The sequence below is a fragment of the Anopheles cruzii genome, chromosome 2 (assembly GCF_943734635.1).
Source record: "Anopheles cruzii chromosome 2, idAnoCruzAS_RS32_06, whole genome shotgun sequence".
NCBI lineage: Eukaryota > Metazoa > Arthropoda > Insecta > Diptera > Culicidae > Anopheles > Anopheles cruzii.
In genome coordinates this window covers 28,295,995-28,319,084 of record NC_069144.1, presented here as the reverse complement: position 1 = coordinate 28,319,084, position 23,090 = coordinate 28,295,995, and the positions used below count along the sequence as shown (strand labels likewise).

Genomic DNA, 23,090 nt, shown 5'->3' with positions numbered 1-23,090 from the left:
AATAAGATGGCCGCGTCCGAGAAGCCGACCGCACGCCTTCCTCAACAGAAAGTGAAGTAAAGAAGAAGAAACAGGTCACACCAAAGCCGTTGGTGTATGCGCCTGCAAAGGACGAAGATGGTGACTCCATCACTTCCGCCTCCGACCACGACTCGGATCCTGTCAGACTAAAATATCAGAAATTCAAGTGATTGAATGTTGGAGCTTCAACAATGGAGCTCCAACACAACATCCGTTACATACTAAAGGCACAGAAGTTTACCTTATTAACAACAAACGAGAGGTGTACCATTTAATCAATTTAAAAATATGCTCAGAAGTTGGCACAACCCTAACCCTAAGTACTTGCGTATTCGCCATTCGCAACATAAAGTTGACCACGAAGATTTTGGCTGACGTAAAGTCGCCAAGTCACTTATGTCCATATTTTTTCACAATTATCACAACCTCGCAACAGAATCTCATCTCTTTTTGTACTGATTTTTCACACCTCAACATTGATTATTGTAAATTCACTTTCTTCTCTTAACTTAGACGGTTAGACTTATTACGGCCGTAAGGACGACCACTTGCTCAATATACAATGCCAACGACACGGATACCAGCAGATCACGATGATCACGACCGGCAGATCACGATGCCAACGACACGGAGGCCAACTACTAACTGAAAGACTCATTTCAAGTTTGCATTATTTATACTTCACCTAAGCTACCTGTTAGCCCGATGGAACCATGGAACAGGATTGTTGTTGGGTACATTGTTTGGCGCTACAGCAGCATCGCCAGGGTAGCGTGTTCGACAAAGCAAGAAGGGTCGGATTTTTAAGCCTGTGTTTACCCTGCTGCGTCTATATGGTGTTTTTACCATATAGACTATATAGTTATGTTGTTTGTTAGGTAATCGAAATCTGAAAATACCGAAGACAAAACGTTTGATGGTCCTTCGATGGACCGTTGACTGGTTATTCCCAGCACAGCACTCGTATGCGCACAATTGCTGGGAATTCTGGAAGGGCATGAGTCTTTTCAGAGACTTCGGGCACACAATAATGCCATTAAACGTTAGGAAATACACACGAATTTACTATGGCACTATATGGCACAGCAGGAGCACGCGTAATGATCCTTTTCGTGTATCAATATAGCAGACCTGGAAAGGATGGTTTTTGGCGGTCTCGATGGTTCGCTTGTGGTGCGTTGCTTAGGCCTTCTTTTCGATCTTTTTAGGCAACAGTAATAGCGGTTCAATGCGGATGGATGGACTCGCATTTATTTATTATTTTATTTTTTTTTTACGGCACGCACCGCACCGAAAGCACCGACCACCCGACAGTTTGCCGGTGATGTTGGGCCTGCATGGCATTTCCCACAAGAGTGATCGCCTTCCCTCCCACTTTTTCCTACGATCGACGTAGTGCAAGTATCACGTTTCATTAAAGCTTAGTCTCGTTGCTCTGATTAATCGGTTTCTAAGCGAAAGACGTTAGTTCAAATCGTGACAGAGCATCAAATTGAAAGTGCTTAATACGGCTTTGGTCATTCCAATAGCAATGAATAAATAAATAAACCCGAACATATTATCTCAAATCGATGCTGTGCGCCAAATGCCTATGCTTTGGCAATGACCAAACGGGCAATATCATTGATCAACAAGGGTTTAAACAACCTCGGTGTACTCATACACCTTGGGCCTACCTTTCAGTGCAATACCATGCGCGCACCTTGGGATTTGTTTGGCACCGGAACGCATGTAAACAAAACCAAAGTAACGCATCATTTTCGGATTCACGTATTTCGCTCGCCGCAATGGGGTTTGATTTGTGAAAGGAAAGGTAACCGTCGTCTATCGCACAGCAATGGTTTGTGAGAAGTGCGAACAGAAACTTGGCAAAGTAATTACTCCAGACCCGTGGAAAGCGGGAGCCAGAAACACCACCGAAGGAGGTGGAAGGAAAATCAACGAAAACAAAGCGCTGAGCAGCGCGAAGACCCGATACAATCCGATTGCCGGTAACTTCGCGCCGTGTCGGTAAGTTCCCACTCGCATGATTAATTCTGCTTGAATCCTTTTTTTAACGCATCGTTTCGGGTTTTGCAGGATTTGTAAGCAAAAGATTCACCAAGCAGGGTCGCATTACTGTCAACAGTGCGCCTACAAAAAGGGCATCTGCGCTATGTGCGGCAAAAAGCTACTGGATGTCAAGAACTACCGGCAGTCATCGGCCTAGGGACGCACAAAACAAATGGATCCATAAGACTTGTACCTCCTTCTTGGCAGGGACTACTTCTATTTGAAAAACTTCGACCAAATATGGACATTCGGCATTAAAGGCGGCTGAAGTGACTAAAACGCATTCGCTTTTGTTTGTGACCATAACTAAAGTATCACACCGTGCGCATCGCCAGGTTCGGTTGCCGTGTCGTCACTTCCCTCTTTCTGTTTCTTTCGCTGTGCGTAACTGAGGCTTCCTTTATCAAAATCCAGCGGCATGATGCCGAGATCGCCGCTGTAACGGTTCTTCGCCACCTGCAGATATTTTTTGCCCCGTACCGACGTCAACCGCTTGTCCTGTATGATCAGCACGTTGTCCGCCTCCTGGGATGCCTTCGCGCCGCCAAAGATCGAGCTGGTCGTCAGTTCGTCCGTGTCGCGCTCCTTCCGCGGATGTATCACGAGCGTCACGTGACAGTTGCGGCGTGTGGCAAACGAACGGAACGATCCAATGATCGCATCCTGCTTCCAGTACCGATCGAGATGCTTTCCCTCGTCGAGAACACCCATCATGAACTGCAGATTGTCAATAATCACGTGGTGGATGTCGTGCACATACTGCGCGTGCTCGATCGCTTCCATTACCAGCTTGATCGGTTGCTGGCCGTGAAAGGTCATAAAATAGATCGGCAACCGCTCGAACTCGTCGGCGCATCGCTCAAATTCAACGAGGTTGTCACTCAACGGGCGGCCCAGCATCTGTCGAAGCAACGTGGCCGCCAGTCGCGTGTTGCGTATCTCGAACGATCCCCAGAGCGTCGAAACACCTTGCTGGGCCAGGTCGAGCGAGTAGTCCGACATGAAGGTCGTCTTTCCACAGCCCGTGGGCCCAGTCAGCACGGTCAGCTCGCCTTTGCGGTGGCCTTTGAGCAGTTTGTTGAGCGACGGATAGCGCTGCCACTTGACACCCTGCACCTTATCGATGTTCTGTAGATCGCTAAGCACGTCCTGGCGCAGCGTTCGGAACGTTGTGATCGATTGATGCAGAATCGTTTGTGCTTTCGCCAGGATCGCCCTCAGCTCCAGGCCCTCTTTTTGGCCAAGAGCCTGGTACGGTGTGGGATGTTGGTCTGTTGGTCGTACAAACAGGCAGCGCCGTTCGTCCAATTTTTTTGCGTAGTGCCGTGCCGTGTCCCACCCTGCCGTGTCATAGTTGAACCACAGTGTCAGCCGTTGAAACCTTTCCAGCGCGGGAAGGCACTGCTGCGGGAGACTCTTGAGTCCGTGCGGAAGACAGACCGCAGTGGCTGGTAGTAGATGAAAGCGAAGAATAAAAAACTAAAACATCGGGAGTGCTCTAGAGCCTCGTCCATTCCTACCATTTAATTTTATACTCCCGAGCGCCAGCAAATCAAGCACTGTTAGCACCAGAATTGCGTTCGTTTGGCTTTGGTCTTTCGCTTTCGCACCAGTCCCCGAAGGACAGCGAAGGTAAATGATGCCACTTGCGTTTGCTTCCGGTATCGTTCGTTCGGAGATCTCTCCGCCGCAGTCACTCCGTCGAAGTATCTTGAAGCCAACAACCCGATCCTCCACATCTACGAGAGGTACGACCAACTCGTTGCTTTCTGAGTTCCAACGTGCTTTCAGCGTTACCAGCGTTTCCGGATTGATATGCTACAAAATTTTGGGACAGATTTGTATTAAAACACCCGGTACAGTTTGCTCTCAGAACTCGTACGTACCTCGTCCAACTGTAGTTGTATTAGCACGGTTTTGGCACTTTCCGCATCGAGGGCCACCACATCAACCGGTAGCGAAACGGTGCTACCTTCTTGTTCTTTTTTTATCTCTAAAAAGGCGTCACGCAGCTTACGCATCTCCTGCACGGACTTTGGTGAGCGATTGTAGGGAAGGAAAAACTTTTCTATATGCTCCCATCGGCCCAGATACTGGCATGAAGAGCATGTAAAGTTTCCGGTCGTTTTATTGATGTAAATTCGGGGGCAAGGTTCAGCGAGCGGATCATTTTGCGCTACTGCGCCCGGCACGGTATGGCACACGGGGCAAAATGTTTGAATGCAAGTTGCACCTTCCACACTTTCGCCTCCAGAGGAACTAGATGCTTTGATAGTTTTCTTGATCTGATACAGCGACACGGTGACCGGCTTTTGGCTTTCATCAAATGAGGGATGGTGAATCCCCATGCTAAGATACCGCGTGCGAGCCACACTGTCCACCGGGCCTAACCGTGAGGGTTTGGAAACACAATCTGGCCCATTCAAGTTAACACCACTGTTCCATAATCGATTTCCATTGTGAACAGGTTTAGTAAGTGACTGTAACAACCGCTTCATCAGCATAACGTACTAAGCATCACAGAAAAGTTTAAACTAGCAACGGTTCAAAATATTACTTTACATAATATGAAAACGCAAAACAAATAAAGGTACTGCTAAGATCGTAAAAAAACCAAAAGAACGCGAACGTGCCTGTTTCGGAAAGCGTGCTTTCATTGTTTTTGTTTACATTTTACGTAGTTGCGCGAATCACATTTGCGCCTCTGAACCAAGGTTAATACACACACGGTCCGTTCCCAAGCGCACGACCAAGATTAGTTGAAGATTAACCCTTGGATGCGCAGATTTTTTAAGATTGATTTTTTGACCGCATTGTTGCAGTATAATCAAAACGAAAGTGAAAATTAATAACTTCCGGTGAGACCTCATGCTTGTTCGATCGTTTCCCAAACAACCGATACCAAATTACAGTATGTTTTTGTGTTTATTTTTGATGTTTTTGCTTGGTATAATATATTGAACGCGAGCGTATTATGTTTTTTTGCTATCTTATAGTATTGTTTTTGCCAAAGTCCAACCTTGCTGGGAGTGTTACACAACGAAAGATGAGGACGCTTAATTTCTCTTTTCAAAAAAGAGAAAAATATGTGTAACGGTTTAAAACTTCCACAGTCAAAACAGTACGTTCTCGCTCGTTCATTACGGTTGCTTACCGCTAATGCAAAACTCTTTTATATACTAGGAAAAAGAAGGGGATAAAATACCACGAAAAAAAAGATTACCACATTCGCCACATCCATCGGCCCCTTTGGGGTGCCAACCAAAAGGCGGTCATGCGCTACGGTGGTTTGCGGTTTATACTATTTCGAACTTGTCCGTGTAGAAGACCGTTTCCGCCGAGAATTTCGCTTCAGAACCATCTTCCACAAGCAGCACCTTGGCGGGAGCCAGCTCGGCGTACGGAATTTTCGAAGAAAACGTTACCTACGGTGAAAAAACATTCAATGTCACATTGCTGCGACTCGTAAATCGAAAGTAGAGCACGCTTACATCGAGTGGGAAAAAGTCCCCGGGAATTGAGTTCGGAACAGTGAATTCCATTGAACCCTGTTTGGTGGACGCATCGATGACCGGCAAGTTCCACTGTAATGTGTTCTTGCGCGAATCGTGGTTATAGTCTCCATCACACTCGGCTATCGAAGGTGTAATGCCCATGCTGTAGAAAGAAGCAGTTTTTGTAAGTTTCCTCGTTCCGTCCCCGTACCCACGGAGAGCTAATTTGGCGTCACTTACGGCAGTGGAATCGTTATGCAAACATCGTGCAACTCCAGCCGCAGATGTTCTAGTTCGTACTCAATGTTTACATCGCAGCCACCTTCAGCGTTTTCGGATGGCCAGCAATTAACTTCGGAGAACAAAAAGAAAGAAATGCATTAAAAAAAATCCTTTCCCCCGGTGGCCGATGCTTTACACACTCGTCAATGGAACCGCTGATTCATCCTGCGTCTGATAACGCCACTTCAGCACTCCGACATCCGTGTTCAGCGGGAACGGTTTGGCCGGATTTTTCAACCCGATCTGATTCTGGTTGCGAAACAGCTCCTTGTCCACGTTCGGGTGTGTCTGCATCTGAATGCCACGTTGATCCGCGTTGTCTAGCTGCACCTTGATGCGGCCGAATTTGTCGTCCGAGATTCGCAAGGTAAGCAACCCGGACAATTCAAACGCTTGCAGACCTCCGTCGCGCCCAATGCGAACCACAATCTTGTCCTCAATACGTAAGTGGACACTGGAAAGAAGAGGTAGCTTACTGCTTACTGACATGGCACATGGTTTGGGTCATTTCCAATAATAAAGCAACACTTACTCATCCATCGGTACATCCGAAACGGGTTTCGCCTTCGCCCCAGCTGATGCCGTTGCGGTAGGTAGTGGTGTGGAAGCAACTGTTTCGCCCTCATTTTTGAGCTGATCAACAAACGTATCGGCATCGCGAGACTTTCCACCCAACTTGAGGGCTTTTCTTGGGGCTCCACTTTGTTTCCTGAAACAGAAACAATGTTGCATCAGCAATGTTGTGTAGTTATGCTCACATATTCCACTTACGGTGCCGGTACTGCTGGTGTTGGTTTGATTTCACCGATATTGACTGTCGACGAATTAAGCGACGACGACATGCTATCGCTGGACATTCCCCCGATGATGGTGGTAGAGACGCCGAACCCTTCCGCCGAAGACGCCGAACCTATGGGACCAAGGCCAACGCGCCCACTAATCCCTCCCTTCTTTTGCTCCATTCGCTGACGCTGTAACTCCTTGGCGCGCTCGCGCATCTTTTGCTTCGCGTCACGCTCCTGCGTTTGCCGAACGGCTTGATAGACCTTCTCCTCGTGCGAATCCATCTCTACGAACGATTTGATCTGGCTCAGGTTCACGCTCTCTCGGTAGCCGAGCGCGACGATTTCGTCGAACGCAAAGATCAAATCGAACGCATTCTCGATGATTTCCTTTTCCTCCAGCGACCGACAGTACTCGGGAATCACTTTCGAGAACATTCGCAGCGTTTCCAGGTCCTCCAGAATGTTGCTCGCTTTCGTCGTGATGAGCAGCATGTAGAGCTTTTCCAGCGGCTGATACACATACCGCACTGAGTCCGTCTCCACGAACGTGTGCTGTTTGCCGGACGTCATCAACTTTGGAAATGCGGCCAACAAACCCTCGATGCGGGCTTTCGTCATTTCAACAAACTGCCGCGAAACGATCGCTGTACAAGAAACGTATTGTTTCAATTAGGCAGCACTCGTTAAAATTACAATCAAGCAATTTACAACCGACGCATGAACTCATGGACGACGGCGACTCATACTTACTTTTTCCAGCCTTTGTACATACTGCGGCCGCTATGAGCACCTGTGAGGAAGCATTTTATAAAACACACGTATTAGGGAGGGCCGGCAGGAAACGGTGGCTTTACCAGGCATTACCATTTTCTATCGCACAAACTATTCCGCTAACAACTTTACACAGTTTTAGTTTGCGACTAACTTTTGTGACAATCAATGAGAAACGATTCCGGCTGACGTGTGAAGTAGTGACGTTTGCGATCTGCCTCCCGTCGGTGTCCGACACTTTAATACGCTAATTTACGGTACGCTGTGCGATGGGATAAAACTTTTCTTCGAACCGGCACTGTGCGAACGAACTGCGGTGTTTCACAAACGGTGCATATCAAAATATGAGGGCAATTAACGGGAAACACTGGAACGAAGTTCTATTAAACAAAATCGAACATCACTAAAAGCACAAACTTGGCAGCTAAACTATGAACTGACGTTTCGATGACAACATTAAGATGAAGTTGTATTTCTATAAGACAGTGCAAAGATCGATTTTGGTTTCTTTCGAGTTAAAACAATTTTTCAAACGCAAGTAGGCCACTTTCGACGAAAACAGACACAATGACACAATGATACGAAACAGGCTCATTGTGATTAGAGCAATTTTAATTTTCCTTTTATATTTTCAAAGCATCCCCCTTGTCGCTTCCCCTAAGCATGTTCACCAAACTTCTTATTCTTCTCATCCTGGAACTTGTAGTGCAGATCCATACAGTCCTGGTTTGAAATGTTAACCCATCCGGTCGGCTTGATGTGATACACGCGAACGATACCCCCGGAGTAGGCATCTCGGTGCGTTGCGTGATAGATCGCGCGTCTACCGAGATCTTGTGCCTGCTCGTCTGTCAGATCCCAATGGTAGCCCGAATCTAGGACACCGTACGCGTAGATCGAGCCGCTGCCCACGGAGAAAACTTTTCCTGGCGTACGCGTTCCTTCCGAGTCGATGTAGTACAACTGGGGCCCCTGCAAAGTGAAAATACATGCGCTCAGCTAACCAACGTACGGAAGTGCATGTGATCACCGAAACCTACCCGTTTGTCGTATCCGGCCAGCATCATTCCCATGCTGAGACCCATGCCCTTGTAGTAATAAACAATGTTCGACATAATCTTACTGGCGGCGGCTACGGAGATTCTTTCCTTGTTCCGCAGCTCGTAAATGCGGCACTCTTTAGCCAGCACCCGGTCCCAGTAGACACAATCGGCCGCGCCACCCGCCAACGTTCCCAGCAAATAGTCGTTGATTTCAACGATTTTCTTCATGGTCTGCGACCCAATGAACTGCCCGCCAGTGGCACGCGAGTCGACAGCCAAAATAACACCCCCTTGGAACCGGAACCCCAGCGTGGTAGTTCCGTGATCGAAATTCATCTTAATGCCACTTGATTCGCCGGCCGCCTGAAGTTTGGCCAAGTTGATTGCCGGCTGGAAAGCAGAGGAAGAGATCGAATTAAGTTAACTGCACGGAAATATACCGACCTAGCGCTTAACCTTACATCTTGGAACGGAGGGACGGCCAGCGACATGTTGTTAAGCAAATTTTGGCTGTTAACCATAATGTCTTGGTTGAAGAAACCTTTTCCCAATGAAGACTCGCCCAACAGGCTACTCTGAGAAAGACCGCACACGTCGACGAGAGCCATTTTGCGTTAGTTTACTGAAGAACCGAAAAAACACCCGATCGCAGAACTCGATATTTTGCGGTGAATGATGATGACAAACAAAAATCTTTTTGACAGCTACGTTCTGTCGCCAGCGTGTTGAACCTTACAAATGCGACTGTGCGCCCGACATCGGCACAGGGTGGTAATATTCTAAGTAGCATTTCTAATCATTTCGTGTTCAAAAAGAAAGGTATTCAAATTTGCGTACTCCGGTGAATAACTTTTGCCGATTATTAGGGAATATTATAAAGCTGAGGTCAAAGTAGTTACACTCTTAAAAACAGTGAAATTAAAAAATGTAACGGTAAATTTATTGCGGTAATCTTCTTGCAGAACGAACGACCGTTTACGGTTTAGCGCCGAGCCGGTCCGCACTATACTTAATATTTTTAATTTCAAGAAATATGCAACTCCTTTGCTTTAATATGTTTCAGTTTAGTGAAACCCTTTATTAATATGCAAGAACGTAAATTAAAGTAAACACCATTCGCACGGCTTTACAGCGTTCAAAGCAAATGGACAATTAACCGAGTATCGAGAATGGCGTTTGTTAGAATACACTTAGCGCGGATTGGGACTGGCCACATCGTAATTTTGAAGCACAGTTGATGTGGGGGAAGGTGTAAGGCTTACGTCGGGGCTGCTACCGAACAGACTGGGACTGCTGATGCACAGATGAGGGTAGCTGTTGATAGGCTGGAAGTCACAGTTCCAGGGTTGCTGCTGCCGCGGCAAACTGTTGCAGCAGAGGTTGGGCTTACCGTCCAGTGCCTGACGGCTGTTTGTATCGCTGTCCGTTTGTGCCTGCTCGAGAAGAGGCACGGGTGCTCCCCACCGTTCGGTTGCTCTCCTTGGGTTCCACTGATCCTGTAGCCTTCCCACCTGCGGACTGCTTCCCGCTTCCGGTTGGTATGGTGGTGGTCGGTGCGACTGATGGTGCTGGAGCTGCTGGGGCTGGTGGTGCTGATACTTGGGCAGGGGGCTGTGATATTGGGGCAACTGTTGGTGCGGGTGGTGCAGGAGGCTGTTGGAGCTGCTGTTGCACGGAAGTGCCGCTAGTTCCGGTGGCGTAGCTGGATTCATCATAAACTTGCTCAGGGGCGTACTGCTGTGTGTCATATGACTGCTGATAGCCTTGGTACTGCTGCTGGTCATATGCTTGCTGTTGCTGTTCATACTGCTGGTCACTGTATCCTTCGTACTGCTGCTGCGATGGATCGTATCCTGTGGTGGCTCCATCGCCGAACACTGCGCCCGCTGACTGGTCGTCGAGCATCTGGTACTGCTGATCCGCTGGTTGCTGTTGCTGGTAGGCGAAATCTCTATACTGCTGCTGCTGCTGCTGTTGCTGCTGCTGCTGGAGCTGAGCGTCTGCTGCGGCGTACTGCATCGGATCCTGTCCGTAGCCGGTACCCTGGGATCCGGCAACTGATGACTGCATCGATTGGCGCGAAGCTCGTTGATCAGCGACAGATTCTCGCGACAATCGGCCACTACTTCCCGAGGCTCCACCTCCGGCGCTGTCCGGTTTAGTGGAATCGCTGGCTCTGGACAGACGTTCCTGCTCAGCACGTCCATACTCTGGCTCCTTCGAGGTGGCTCCCGAACGCCCGGGGGCGCCAACGGACGATCCACCATTCGGGCCATCCTCGTTGGTGACCGAGCTGCGAGACAACCGTGACTCGCTTCGTCTCTCTCCCTTGGGCTCGCCATAGTCCACGACGGAGTTGTTTCGGGACAGTGGCGGGGGTTGCGTCGGAGCGGTGTACTGCTGTCGATCGGATGTTCGAGACTCCGGTCGAGAGGATTTGCCTCCCACAGCAGAGCCGTACTTGGTAGCGGCCGTATCATCGATGCTGGTTCGTCCGTTGTTTGCATTGGGATATCGGGATGCGGTACTTCCGGGCCTAGATCCGACGTTTGGAGCTACACACAAACCACCGGCCCAGAGAAAAGAAAGGAACATCCTCGTTAAAATAGGAAAAGAAGGGTTAATGTGCCCAGAGCGTTGCCGTAAGGATGGGAACAACGTGTAGAATGAAAACAACAGAACAAGAAACAATGCACAAACGAAACTCCTGTTTGGGGCGACATTTTCGACACAAAACAATAAATGCGAAAAAACCAAGGTGAACTGAGGAAGTCGACCACGGTAGTAGCAAGGCAGTGAGAAAGATCTGAAGTGAAAGGCGCAAAACATAGCGCATACGCAAGCGAAGTAGTTTGAAGCATCTCTGGTGCCAGGCAGTGGACAGGTACCTTCATAGGGATTCATGTCGTCGCGCCCGCTCGATTGGTTGGGTAACGGGGTAGAGTATGCCGGTGCAACACTTCCGGCGGATGCAGCATGGCTGTCCGGTGGCGCGCCCACTAAATAGCTATTACTACCACCACCGCCGGAGTCGGCAGGTGGATTGTACGAAGCGGTCAGCTCAGCCGAGTAGCCGAGATTGTCATCCGTTACACGGTTGGCCGAAGCGTATTGATTAGTATCGTTTGTGCTAGTAACATTGCTAGTGTTTATATGTTTCGAGAGGAATTCTAAATTTTCTTGCAAGTAGCCTATCTCCTGCCTGCCAGCATTATTGTTGAAGAACCCAAGAGAAAGACGGAAAGAAATGGATAAAGAGAAAGAGAGAGAAAGAGAGGAAAAGGAAAAAGAAAACCGGTGGTTAGTCGGATCTTTCGGCCACGGTAACGTACCTTATCGTTTATCCGTCGTTCTTGATTGGCAGCCTTCGCTGGTTCCGGTACGTCATCGGCACCGGAACTCGCAGCGCTCGACTTCCGAAACGCTGGACTGATCTGTTTGTAATTGGTCCAGATTTGCTTTAAGCGCTCCATCAGTTCGGAATTCGTGCGGCGTAGCTCTAGTTTCTCCTCTCTGCGACAGAGCGTTCCACAAAAACAGAGAAAAAGTAAGGCAAATGAAAAGCGATAAACTTGGAACAAGGCATGGACATGGACGATGGATACGACTACTACGCGACTACTGGAATCTTGCTATATACACACGCACAAACACATCCACGTATACAAACACGCAAACAAACAAATACAAACCACTACCAGGCACGACATGAGGCACTAGGGTTACGTACTATATCACTTCCAGAACCTAGGCTACCCTAGGGAGAGTGTACAGATAGAGCTAGGTGCGAGTCTTTGGGGCGCGCCCTGGTTTGTCACGCTGATCGTGTCCCTGGAGCTACGAAGGATCGGTAGTTCGGGGACCGATGCGCACATTGACGTCGATTTTAATAGGGTGCGGTGATGGGCCGTGTGTCGTGCCTCGCTCGTCGCTCAACGTGTTCCCTTTGCCATCGGGTGCTCTCGCAAAGGGCCGCGAGCAAGGTGGGCGAGTAGGGCTGCCGGCCTCTCCGGTCACAGGCCGGCGTCGTCGGACTAGCCCAGTATCCGCAGGCTGTTCCGCCCGCCGGCCGATGGCAGCTCGTTGCTGGTTCGTCGTCCGCCCGTCCGTCAGCAATGACCGGGGAGTCCTGATGTCCTCTAATACCGGCGAACCGGACTCGCTTGCGGTGATCGCGTCTAAGGAGCCCCCGTTATGGTGATGTGCATCGGTGGGGGTAAAGAGATGTTGCAGATGATAGTGGGACAATGCGAGTAGAGGGATGAACCGGGAAGTCGGCGTTAGTAATCGGGGGAATTAGTGCGTGCAGCGAAACTGTAAAAAGCGTGCCACAGTGACTCGACTGGTACACTGGTCAGCGCGAGTGTGCCAAGTTGGGGATGTGCCGACGAGAGAGGCCAAGGAACGCAAACTCAAATCAACGTCTCAAGCAAGGGACGAGCCAAGGAATCTGTATGTACTTATGCTTCTGTGTGGTGTCCTCTAACTTGTGCGTCAAGCTTTTGCATTCTGCAGTTAGTTTTTCCATGAGCTGTTTTTGATCTTGTACCATGCCCTCGAGTTCGGAAACGGTGGTCGCTGGAACGGATGGTGGAGAACCGGAAAGAAAGAGAGCGAGAAGAAACAACATTTTGATTTTTGAAAGGCTTTTTCGGTTTTTGGATGATCGTTTGGGTAGATGGCGCCCCTTACTGAGGGCCGCACCAAGCTAATTGGAAGCTGTATTCTTTGGGCTTTCTGAGGGCTTAGTTAGGTCTGTAGCCAGCGCGGGGCGGCAAATTAAAATTGGAGCATTTGCACCACTGAATGAGATGATAAGGCGGTTGCGGCCTTCAACACAACTGTCGTCAGTGTTTCCCCATTGCCCATTGGAGTAGCAAAATAGCTCATGGATAAACTATTGAGAACGATCACCTCACTAGCGTATTGCTTCAATGTCGCAGGAACACTAGGAACACTAGGCTACGCCTTCTGACCGCGATGGCAAGTGTTGCTGGAAGTGCTAGTATCGTGGAAGAACTACCGCCTATCCTAGAAAAACCAGCCATAGAGAACATTTAGCGTTCCGACTCACACTAGGAACTTTTCATCGTTTTGATGGGTTGTGATAGCTTTGCAATCGAAACAGAAACAAAAAGGCAAACAACGGTTGTAAGGAGAATACGGGAGTTTCCGGACGGTCCTCAGGGGAACAGCGCACACCGGTAAAGCGGGATATGAGCAGTTACTTCCAGTGACACACTAAAGAAGCAGCACGAACAATAGATGAGCGATAGACAAGCGCACAAGCTAACTCCGATGGCACGTAATAGCAACGAGCTGTGGTTTTCTGCAACGGTGTGGCATTCTGCTTCTGTTTCTTTTCTCAGTGGCTGAGACCCACAGTGCCCACAGTCTTACCCAAGCTATCGCGCATGTGAGCTATTGGTGTGGAACGGTGAAGACAGATGCTAGCTAGTGTGCCACTTACCATGCTTGTTTTCCATGTCCGAAATTATTTTCGCCAGCTCCTTGGAGGGTCTCGTTTCCCTATTCAGCTCTCCGAGAGTTAGCTGGACATTAAGGCAAAGAATTGAAATGTTAGGCCCGAAAATCAATGAATGTCTTGGCCGGCTCACCTCCTTCTCTAGCGATGCCACCTCGTCACCGAGTTTGAGATTTTCCCGCTTTGAGTGTAGCAGGTCCGCATCGGCCCGGTCAAGGCGCTGACGAAGCGACGTTATTTCGGCGTTCAAACGGGAAACTTCTACCTTTGACTGGCGCTCAGCTCGCTCCAACTGGAGTCTGCATCAAGAACCGGATAGATTACTGTTTGTGTTGTAACCTTGAAGACCGATAAGGCAAAGAGCCCACGTACCTTAGCGAAGTAATTTCCTGCTCCAACGACTGCTTCTCGGCGCTCGCCTGGTTGAGATCGGACATGAAGATCACAGTTTTGTTCTTCAGCTCCAACTTCAGCTCGTCGATTTGGGAGTTCTTTTGGGCCAGCTCGCGCTTACAGTCTGATTCACCACGCTTCATCCGCTCCACCTCCAGCTGAAGTTTGGTGGCGTGCTCCCACTGGCTGCTCAGGTCGCCACCGAGTTGATCGACGTGAAAGGTGTAACGGCGCTCGGCATTAGCACGCTCATCCGCAATTCGCTTGGCCATCTCGTGCTGTACCTCCCGTACGCGCTCGTGCTGACGCTCTAGTTCATCCTGTGCACAAGAAGGAAATCATGCCATACGTTGCCGACGCCGTTTGAACGCTTTGCCCTTACCTTGAGCCGTCGAATTTCGATCTCCCCCTGGTTTCGCTCAAAAGCCACCTGTTCGACCAAGTCCCGACTTCGCTGCGACTTGCTAAAGTTGGACGCCTCCGAGTCCTTCAGCTGATCGATCGAGAGCTGCAGCTTGCGTACCGTTTCTTCCAGGCTCTGTTTATCGCTGCAAACGATTCGGACAATCCCTGCCCCAGTGAGCCGTGCGTTCCACCGACCGACCCACGGACCGGCTCCCAGTCTGCCGGTCTCTGCTTACCGTTGCAAATTTTCCACCTGTTTCCGGTAGGCGTCCGCGTTGCCCACGTCGCTCGCACCGTGCAGCAATTTGTGCTTGTTCTCCTCGTTCTCGGCAAACAGCTTCTTCAGATCGATCTGCGATTGGGCCAGCTGGGCCTCCAACTCACTGATGCGCGACTCGAACACGATGCTCGGTCCCGACAGTGACTTTCCTTTGGCGCGTGCGCGGTCATAGTCCACGTCTTCGCTCTCGGACGATTCGAGCTGGTACAGTGCCTTCGATCGCGATCGATCAGTTAGTGCTTCGTTTTCCGACACCACATCCTTCACTTTCTTCAGTAGCGTCGAGAGTTCCTCCTGGAAAAAGGACAAACCACGTGAACAAGTCTTCATACGGGTCCCTTTTAGCGAGCGATATTCGAACAGACCCTGCAGTACTGCGACTCGCGCTCCAGCTGCTCAATATAGCCCTCCTGCTTCTCTATGAATCCCAACAGCTCCGGTGGTGGTTGAGCAACTTCCAGCCCGGAGATGGCTGGCTTTAGCGCTCCGGCTCCCGCCGGTACCACTGGTTGCGGCGACACGTCCTTGCTGAGAAAGCTGTACCTGCGTGCGAGCGCTCCGCCGTAACGGTGCGGAAAGTACTTCGAAACATCCGTCAGCGAAGGCCGCTCAACGGTGATCGATTGATTGTCGGACACTTCCGATTTGCCATCGTCAACACCGCGGTAGTAGAAAGAGGTAGCAACCTTGGTTGGCTCGTACGCCTCGGTCAGCAGAAACTTTAGCCGATTCACCGCCTCGCGGTACGCGTAGTCGGTAAAGTCGAATGTTTTCTTCTTGTACAACGGTGTGTCGATTTTGTCAGTCGACGTTTTCCTGAGAGAACAGAAAGTGGCAGAAGAAAACGGAATGTTAAAAACTTTTCCAACACATCGTTTTGAGGTCAGCAAAACCATCGGAACACTTATTACTCTTTACTCATAGCGAATAACAATGTTTTGACACAAACAAACTAATTCGAAAACACGGTCAATAACTTTTTCGGTACTTTCTTATTTAATAGAATGCGATTGTTCTCATCATTTTTCGGAGATCGTACGAGCAACAACCAACTAATGCAACGTTTGTTGCAAACGAAAGGCTCGAGTTCTGTTTGGTCGGAGTAAACAGCGATCGTCATGGCGCAAGTTACCCCTGACAACGGCGATTGTGGACGAATACGCGTGCGCACGGGTCGGTTAACTGCGTAGGGAGTGATCACCAGTCCATAGCTACCCTTCTTTTGACAAACCATCGCTGCGACGGGCAAACGGGCTATCAACCGGAACGGTTGAATTTGGGGAGCACAGATCCTTGGACGCAGTGAATGTGGTACCTTTTCTCGTCACCAACATTCCGTCAAATTTTAAAGGCAACCTCAAAAGCGAGGAATGCTTTTTGATTTCAACAGTTGAGACTTCAAGCTCTCAATGCCTAGGTCGTGAAATCTACAATCACTTCGAAGATTGTAGGCTCTCCCAGGAGAAAGCCCAGATTCCGATTGTATGATGGCTTTGTCGTTTAGATAGAAATTGATTGTCCTACCTAATCAGGTGGAAGGTTAAGGTATTTTATCAACAAGTCGAACTTGATCAAAACCATTCCAGATAACGGTACTGCACAGTTTGGCGTTCTGTAGAGTTACAATGATTTTGACCCCCAAAGGATGGATCTAGAGCTCAAACAGAATCGAGAAGCACTTAACGTTTAACGTTGAATTTTCCTTTTTCATGACTGGCTCCTCTTGACAGAACTGGGGTCGCTAGCTTAGAGGCATAAGATCTAAGCATTCGTGTGGCATTGCTGGACTCAAAGTTTCGTTCATCAGTAGAGTCTTATGTGAGAACGTTTAAACATTTAAAGAACCAAGCTGGCACCAAGCACAGAACACATTACCACAGATCACAATATCTCGAACCGAACGTCCGTTTTAGGCCTTGGCCGCCTAAGGAATGCTTGCCTTATTTTCGGCTTCTTCACTTTGGACATTATGGACGAATCCTTGTCGAATGCACTTTTCGTTCTCAATCCACCTGCAGTGGCATTGTATCCTTTGGGGCTGCCGAGGTAAGTTAGCGATGAGTAGGGCTTTGAGCCGTAGCCCAAGTATCCCAGGTCGCCCGTACTCAGGCCATATCCGGTTTTCATTGCGACGGGAAGGATGTGGTCCCTTAATTCCACCTTAGAACGTGGAATGCAGATATCCTCTTGCACTACGAGTGTCACCACTTGTTAGCCCTGTCGAAACGGATTTCACGGCACATCAGGAACTAAAGAGCCCGTGAACGACAACCGGGCGCCCTTTTATAGGCGGACCGTGGTACAATCGGGTTCGAGTAAGTCTTCGCGGCATCTAAAATCAACAACGGCCCTAGCAACCAGCCATTATCGAGCGAAGCTTGGGGACCCGATCGACTGGGAGACGGCCGTCCAAACGCGGTCGGTCCATCGGAATCCCGGTGGTGCTGGAATTCCGCGCGTCGATCGACGGTTACGCGACGACAGTTCGTTCCGCGATTTCAGAGGGCCTGAATGATTAATTTTGGTTGCGTGCTGGGTGGCATAAACTTTATGGGCCCCAAAACTGACACGCGCGCCACACGACCGTGATGCAGTCCCCGACGTAGAGCTTTTACGATAAACAAATTTTGGAACACAATTTATATGTCGCCGGAACCGGATGGGAGCACCGCCCAATGATGAGAATCGATTTTGTGGCTGCTTACTAAGCATTCTAAACAAACGTGTCAGTTAAAATATTTTAAAAAGTGGAATGAATTCAAAACATCTAAGTAAAAGCCAAGAAGTTTTCAAGTTTCAAAAGCTGAGAAATTTGCTTGGAAAGTGCTTAAAGAGTCTTAGGTACTGGTACTGACCATTGTTCGTTTTGACCGTGAAAATGATTTACTTTTCTTTTTGCCTTCAACGAGGTCAGACGAACAAACAGAAAACCAATTCATGCTCAGGCACCATAAACACGGGAATAAAGATGGCAGGTCCACAATGTTATAAACCTATGGCATGTCATATGTACCACCATATGCAGGTAACAAATGACGAAGCTTTCAATGCTGAAGAAAATGCACGAAAAGTGTATGTAAAAATATTCCATTTCCCCAAAGCGCTTTAAATACAATACACGGAACAATAAATAAAGAAACCAGCATAAAGACACGCATAAATGATAAGGTTTTGGTACTTTTCATGCAAAATGCTGAAGAAGAACTGGTAAACAACCATTCCAAGACCGATACAAAACCTAATTGATTAAAAGATGTGATCGTAGATTCTATGGCTCCCAAATTTTACATTACTTCTCAATATAGTCTAGTTTTTATATAAACATAGCTCTACTTGCTTAACATGATATCTTTTCATAATTTGGTGAAATCTGGATGCCTTTTTTTAGCTTGAAAGAACTTTCAACTTCGTCACTTCTTCTTCTTCTTTTGGCGCTACAACCGCTGAGCAGTTTTGGCCTGCACCAGAGACAATGTTAATCTCTGATGCTCTTTTTTTCTGTAACATTTAATTTTTACGGACGGGATTGTTAGCCCCGCGCCAACCCCCTGTCACGCCGGTATCGGGAATAGAAACCATGGCCGGTTGAGTTACAACCGATCCCGGGATTCGAAACCCAGGCCAGCTGCGCTGACAGCGAAGAGCGTTACCGACTGCTCTATCAGCGGGGGTTTAATTAAGTAAACGTCATAGAAATTCAACACATTTACGTTGCCTACGGAAGCATATAACTATGATACATTTTGAAAAGAGAACTATAGCCTTAAAATGCTAAAATCGATGTTTTACATATGTCGCATTAGTCTTCAGATTCTTTTTACATCGAATGTAAAGTAATATTTCAGTTGAAATGCGGCGTTTAAAATGAGTTTAAATTAAACAAAAAAAGATTGAATACCACACACGACACCGATGCTGAGAAAGAACCCTTTTCCACAGAAACGAGACTGACTGGGCACGTAGATATCTGCCACTGATCTACGTTTGGCGCCACCTAAAAGAAGTCCTTCACAAAATTCTTCACGTGTCAATAAAACCCTGACCTATAAAAAAACCCAAGAAGCTGACGAATAGTCCCGAACTTCGACTCCCAAACCATGTAGCTTTCCAGCACGGTTCGAGCGCAGCAATCGGAAACTAATAAATAACAATCACAACGGACTATGCAACGATAGATTTTTTATGATATGATTGATTACCATTATCCGAAGCGTGTCGCCATGTGCGTCCAGATCGACCTGTTTCCCTCGTAGAGCTCTCAGGTCATTCCAGCAGATGTGGACCTCACTAAATACACAAGAGCCACCACCAGAAAAGGGCCGCGGAGCATTGTGGGTGAACCAGTGGCCGGACTCGGTGCCGGAATCAACGGTACAAGCCTCACGGCGTGTAATTGACGCATTGTCGACTTTGTTGTGCCGATGCTGTTCACGGCCACGGCGCGGCACTGGGCTTTGGGCTTAGTCATGCCGAGCTGCAGGCCCTTTCCGTGTATCACTGCCCTTCGTCTTCGTAGTGGTGTCGTTCGTTGTGGTCAGATCCGGCATGCCCATTATCGACTGGCTCTGTGATCGGTCTACGCACTTATTTTGCCTATGAGAGAGCTTGGCAAATGCATTGATTTCATGTTGCGAAAGAATTTGCCCACAGACCGGGGAACAAATTTTTACTATTCTAGTGTGTATACTGTATACAAATATTTGTCTTTCTTTATTGAAAAAAATCGTGGGTTGCTGATTGTTTAACCTTTTTACCGCTGACTCTTGGCAGCAGCCCAATCATCTCAATCGGTGATGCTTATCTAAAGCGTTCGATCGTGAAACAGCGCCTCAAACGATCGCTTATTGCACTCGACCACGCACATAGGCACGCGTTCTTCCTACAGCAACTGTAGACAAGCTTTGCTACCCGATTAAAGAGATAGAAAGGGACACTTCTATGGCTATGCTACAGGACGAGTGGCTGAGTGTCGGCGGTTCCGACGCGAACCCACGGAACATATTGCACCAAATTAGTCACCCGAGCCCCCGAAAGAGCTAAACTTGCCTTTTGCGGTGCGCCGCATGTTTCGCCGCAGCATAGGAAGGAATGTAAATTATTAGTTTGTCAGCCGGCAGACCCCTGTGATCGACCACCAAAATGCCTAATGGCAACAACATTATCGACGACTAACGCACTGCAAAACTGTATCGGAAAGTGCTTTCAAGGGGAAGTCAGCCTGCGCGGTTTGGGGACTCCCACGCGTCGCGATCCGGCCAACAACAGTGTCGCCGCCAGCCGAATGAACTAGATTCGGCCATTACCGTCGCTATGTGGCTGTGTTCTAAAACGACCGCAAAAGCACAACAAAGTCTACGAAAGCAACGAAAGGTGGGTTACACACGCAACATGCGAAGTTGATAGAGCATTCAACTAGGAAGCGGAACGGACAGGCAGCGGAAAAAATACGGCTGAGGTTTCAGCCTTCCTTTGGGTGAACGTTAGACGCCGTTGGGCCGTAGCTTAGAATGTTTTTTCAATATGCCACGTTTATTATCTAATTCGAGATCCTCCGCCTCGACCGCAGCGACCACTCAAACATTAATCACATGTCTCGAGGAAACGGAACCAACGGACACGACAAACGTTAGTTTGTGCAATCGAAAAGAAACGAAATCCAACCAACTTTTGCTTCCGGAGATAGAAAAGGACACTACGGCAAATTAGGTCAACAGGTAAATAGGACATGCAGTGAGCTTCTCACGACCAATCGCGAACAGTGAATGAACTCGTAACGGTGCTGGTGTGTGTGACATTCTTTTCTTTGTTAATACCAGCTCGTTATTAAAATGGAAACTAAATATAATCTTATCGGGAATGTATTACACTTCCAAGTGTAAAGTTACAAAAAACATACTGCGCTGTAAGTCTTATACTTTTTTAAATGCAGCCTTTTTACTGATTGCTTGTTCTATCCTATTTCAATCTATCGTGATATTATTTATACCTAATCTAATTTTATATCTCACTGGTCTTATACTGAGCAATTTAGAAACTGATGTTAGTTGAGAATATCATGTTGTTTGAGATAAACATTCGCGTTGCCACTTTAATACAGGGCTATAGATAGGTTCAGATTAGTCTTCACGAATTTGCATTAAAATTATTAAAAGAATTTGTAAAAGACTACGAGCGCAGTTAGACCAAACGGTGGCTGTATGAGACAAAACGGGTTTGATAAGAAAATTATAAAAAATAATTTCATTGGTTTTTTGTTCGTTGAGATTTTCTGTTGATTAAGCACTATACATTTTTCATATGGTCGTGCGCCGAGTCCTCTTCCAAAAATATAATTAAAATAACAAAACACTTCAGAGCTGGGACAGTTCGACGCCGGTAATCGTTTCTTCATTGTGGGAGCTGTTGAAATGAAAACATATCGCAATATTACACGTCATTCGCCTGTACCGTGCAAGGAGAAGTGCCTCAGACACGGATCAAACATGCTTGCAAAAAGGAACAAGATTTAAAGTAACATATCAACACCGTAAACATTGCGCACTCATGTCGGAAACGACACATAATTCGACCATACCGATCCATATACGGAACCGTGTCGTGCCGGTCGAGATCTGAGCCCCGTTTCTTCTGATACTCACTTTGGCTGTTCGAATTACAACGGTCGGTGTGAGGTTGGCGCTGAATGCTACGACGACAAGCGGGCAACTAGAAGCTGGTAAATGGATTCCAGTTTTGTTGAGGAAGCATACGAGCCTAACTTCAGTGAGAAAGCTTATGTTAATACCGTACAATTATTAATAAGCTAAAAAGCCAGGTTTCGCCTGAAGCACAAAGCACTAACAACAGTCAAATGCGTTGGCAAATTAGTTGGCGGAACAAAATAGAAACCACTTGCCAGACCACTCTGCTCCCACCTTTGGTATGTGGTGTGGCCCTGATACCAGAACCGCCAGCTGAAACAGGAAAAGTTCCACGCGCCGTGGTGCCAAAATTACGGGCCAGGAGTTGTTCAATCGAAATGCACCGAAAGTGCAAGTACGCTGCAAAAGTTGCAACCGGTCCGGTGCCACGCTGACAGCCCGAGATCGGTCTAGGTCGTACGGTGATCGGGCGGGCCGCTGCATTAGCATAAAAACTTGGCCGATGGGCAATCACCCACACCGGTAACGGCAGCCCCAAATGCAACGTGTGCCTATTTCACCCGTCGCCGATGGTGGCCACTCAAAAATGGCCAACGGCTCAGTGGACAACTTAAGGCGTAAGCGTCACAAATTGGGCGTAAAATCATCGAAAACCGTCGAGGAAGATTGATCGTTTTTGCATCACAATGCGCTGTTCTCAGTGCTGCTTTTCTTTGGGTCTCATGTTCGATACGGGGATTGACCAAAACTATGTTGCCCTCCTCCTCGGTGAATTAGTCGTCGCCACAATATTGATTAGACAACCTTCGGGCGTTGCATATCCCGGCAATAGTGCGAGCTATTTGACAGGGTAGTAAATATGAGATAAGAGTCAAAGTATCTTGATCTTAATTCATTTTAATAGACTAGTGTCACGTTCTGCATAAATGTTGTATAGAAAATTGTATATAGATACAGTAATGCACTCTATGCAGTGTTTTCAGTAGCTGCAGTTCCTATACTTCCTCTTACATGCAAAAGCTATTCGAGAACAATACCGTTCCAGTGCTTAAGATTGCTGCACGTTGGGCCTTGTAAGTGGTTAAACCCAAATTCGAACGTTGATCTTTTGAACGTTCCCACCGCCCAACGTGTGCCCCGTTCGTGAGCGTTAGATGAAAAGACCAAGAAACAATTAACCGAATGTGAATAAGATCCCACGAAAGATAGTGGATGTCTGGCGGCACCTGAGCCAAAGTTTCTCATTATTCCAGTATGCAGCGAGTGCATGAATGTGCATTATCGTACCCTTGCATTGATAGGGGAGATATGCAAACGTGAGCATGGCTTTGCTAATTAAAAGAGACGATTCTCGCGCTCGTTCTCGTCTTTATGAAATCTGCATACGGAACGGGTCTTACTTTCAAAATCTATGGGGTAAATTCTAAACCCTCGTCTC

General features: G+C 47.9%; 5 protein-coding genes across 5 annotated transcripts; 1 reads left to right on the top strand and 4 right to left on the bottom strand.

Moving 5' to 3' along the window:
* The first annotated feature begins 1,757 nt into the window (after positions 1 to 1,757).
* On the top strand, positions 1,758 to 2,391 carry LOC128278388 (cysteine-rich PDZ-binding protein). The gene is made up of 2 exons (XM_053017115.1): positions 1,758 to 2,031; positions 2,101 to 2,391. The coding sequence occupies exons 1-2, from the start codon at positions 1,859 to 1,861 to the stop codon at positions 2,228 to 2,230; spliced, it is 303 nt and encodes a 100-aa protein (XP_052873075.1). The 5' UTR covers positions 1,758 to 1,858; the 3' UTR covers positions 2,231 to 2,391.
* Positions 2,272 to 4,586, bottom strand: LOC128278385 (mitochondrial DNA helicase). Its single transcript, XM_053017111.1, has 3 exons — positions 3,960 to 4,586; positions 3,594 to 3,891; positions 2,272 to 3,521 (listed from the first exon to the last, which is right to left on the bottom strand). The coding sequence occupies exons 1-3, from the start codon at positions 4,575 to 4,577 to the stop codon at positions 2,380 to 2,382; spliced, it is 2,058 nt and encodes a 685-aa protein (XP_052873071.1). The 5' UTR covers positions 4,578 to 4,586; the 3' UTR covers positions 2,272 to 2,379.
* A 415-nt stretch (positions 4,587 to 5,001) lies between these two features.
* On the bottom strand, positions 5,002 to 7,793 carry LOC128278386 (coatomer subunit delta). Its single transcript, XM_053017112.1, has 8 exons — positions 7,499 to 7,793; positions 7,385 to 7,424; positions 6,621 to 7,278; positions 6,382 to 6,558; positions 5,990 to 6,303; positions 5,808 to 5,919; positions 5,565 to 5,730; positions 5,002 to 5,498 (listed from the first exon to the last, which is right to left on the bottom strand). Exons 1-8 carry the CDS (start codon positions 7,499 to 7,501, stop codon positions 5,370 to 5,372), a joined length of 1,599 nt encoding a protein of 532 aa, XP_052873072.1. The 5' UTR covers positions 7,502 to 7,793; the 3' UTR covers positions 5,002 to 5,369.
* Positions 7,794 to 8,047: 254 nt separating this feature from the next.
* LOC128278387 (proteasome subunit beta type-5) lies at positions 8,048 to 9,110 on the bottom strand. Its single transcript, XM_053017114.1, has 3 exons — positions 8,910 to 9,110; positions 8,446 to 8,838; positions 8,048 to 8,377 (listed from the first exon to the last, which is right to left on the bottom strand). The coding sequence occupies exons 1-3, from the start codon at positions 9,054 to 9,056 to the stop codon at positions 8,063 to 8,065; spliced, it is 855 nt and encodes a 284-aa protein (XP_052873074.1). The 5' UTR covers positions 9,057 to 9,110; the 3' UTR covers positions 8,048 to 8,062.
* A 528-nt stretch (positions 9,111 to 9,638) lies between these two features.
* Positions 9,639 to 17,138, bottom strand: LOC128276664 (uncharacterized). Its single transcript, XM_053015125.1, has 10 exons — positions 16,951 to 17,138; positions 15,377 to 15,827; positions 14,968 to 15,305; positions 14,709 to 14,874; positions 14,306 to 14,646; positions 14,067 to 14,232; positions 13,919 to 14,000; positions 12,909 to 13,026; positions 11,781 to 11,961; positions 9,639 to 11,003 (listed from the first exon to the last, which is right to left on the bottom strand). Exons 1-10 carry the CDS (start codon positions 17,136 to 17,138, stop codon positions 9,639 to 9,641), a joined length of 3,396 nt encoding a protein of 1,131 aa, XP_052871085.1.
* Positions 17,139 to 23,090: the final 5,952 nt, after the last annotated feature.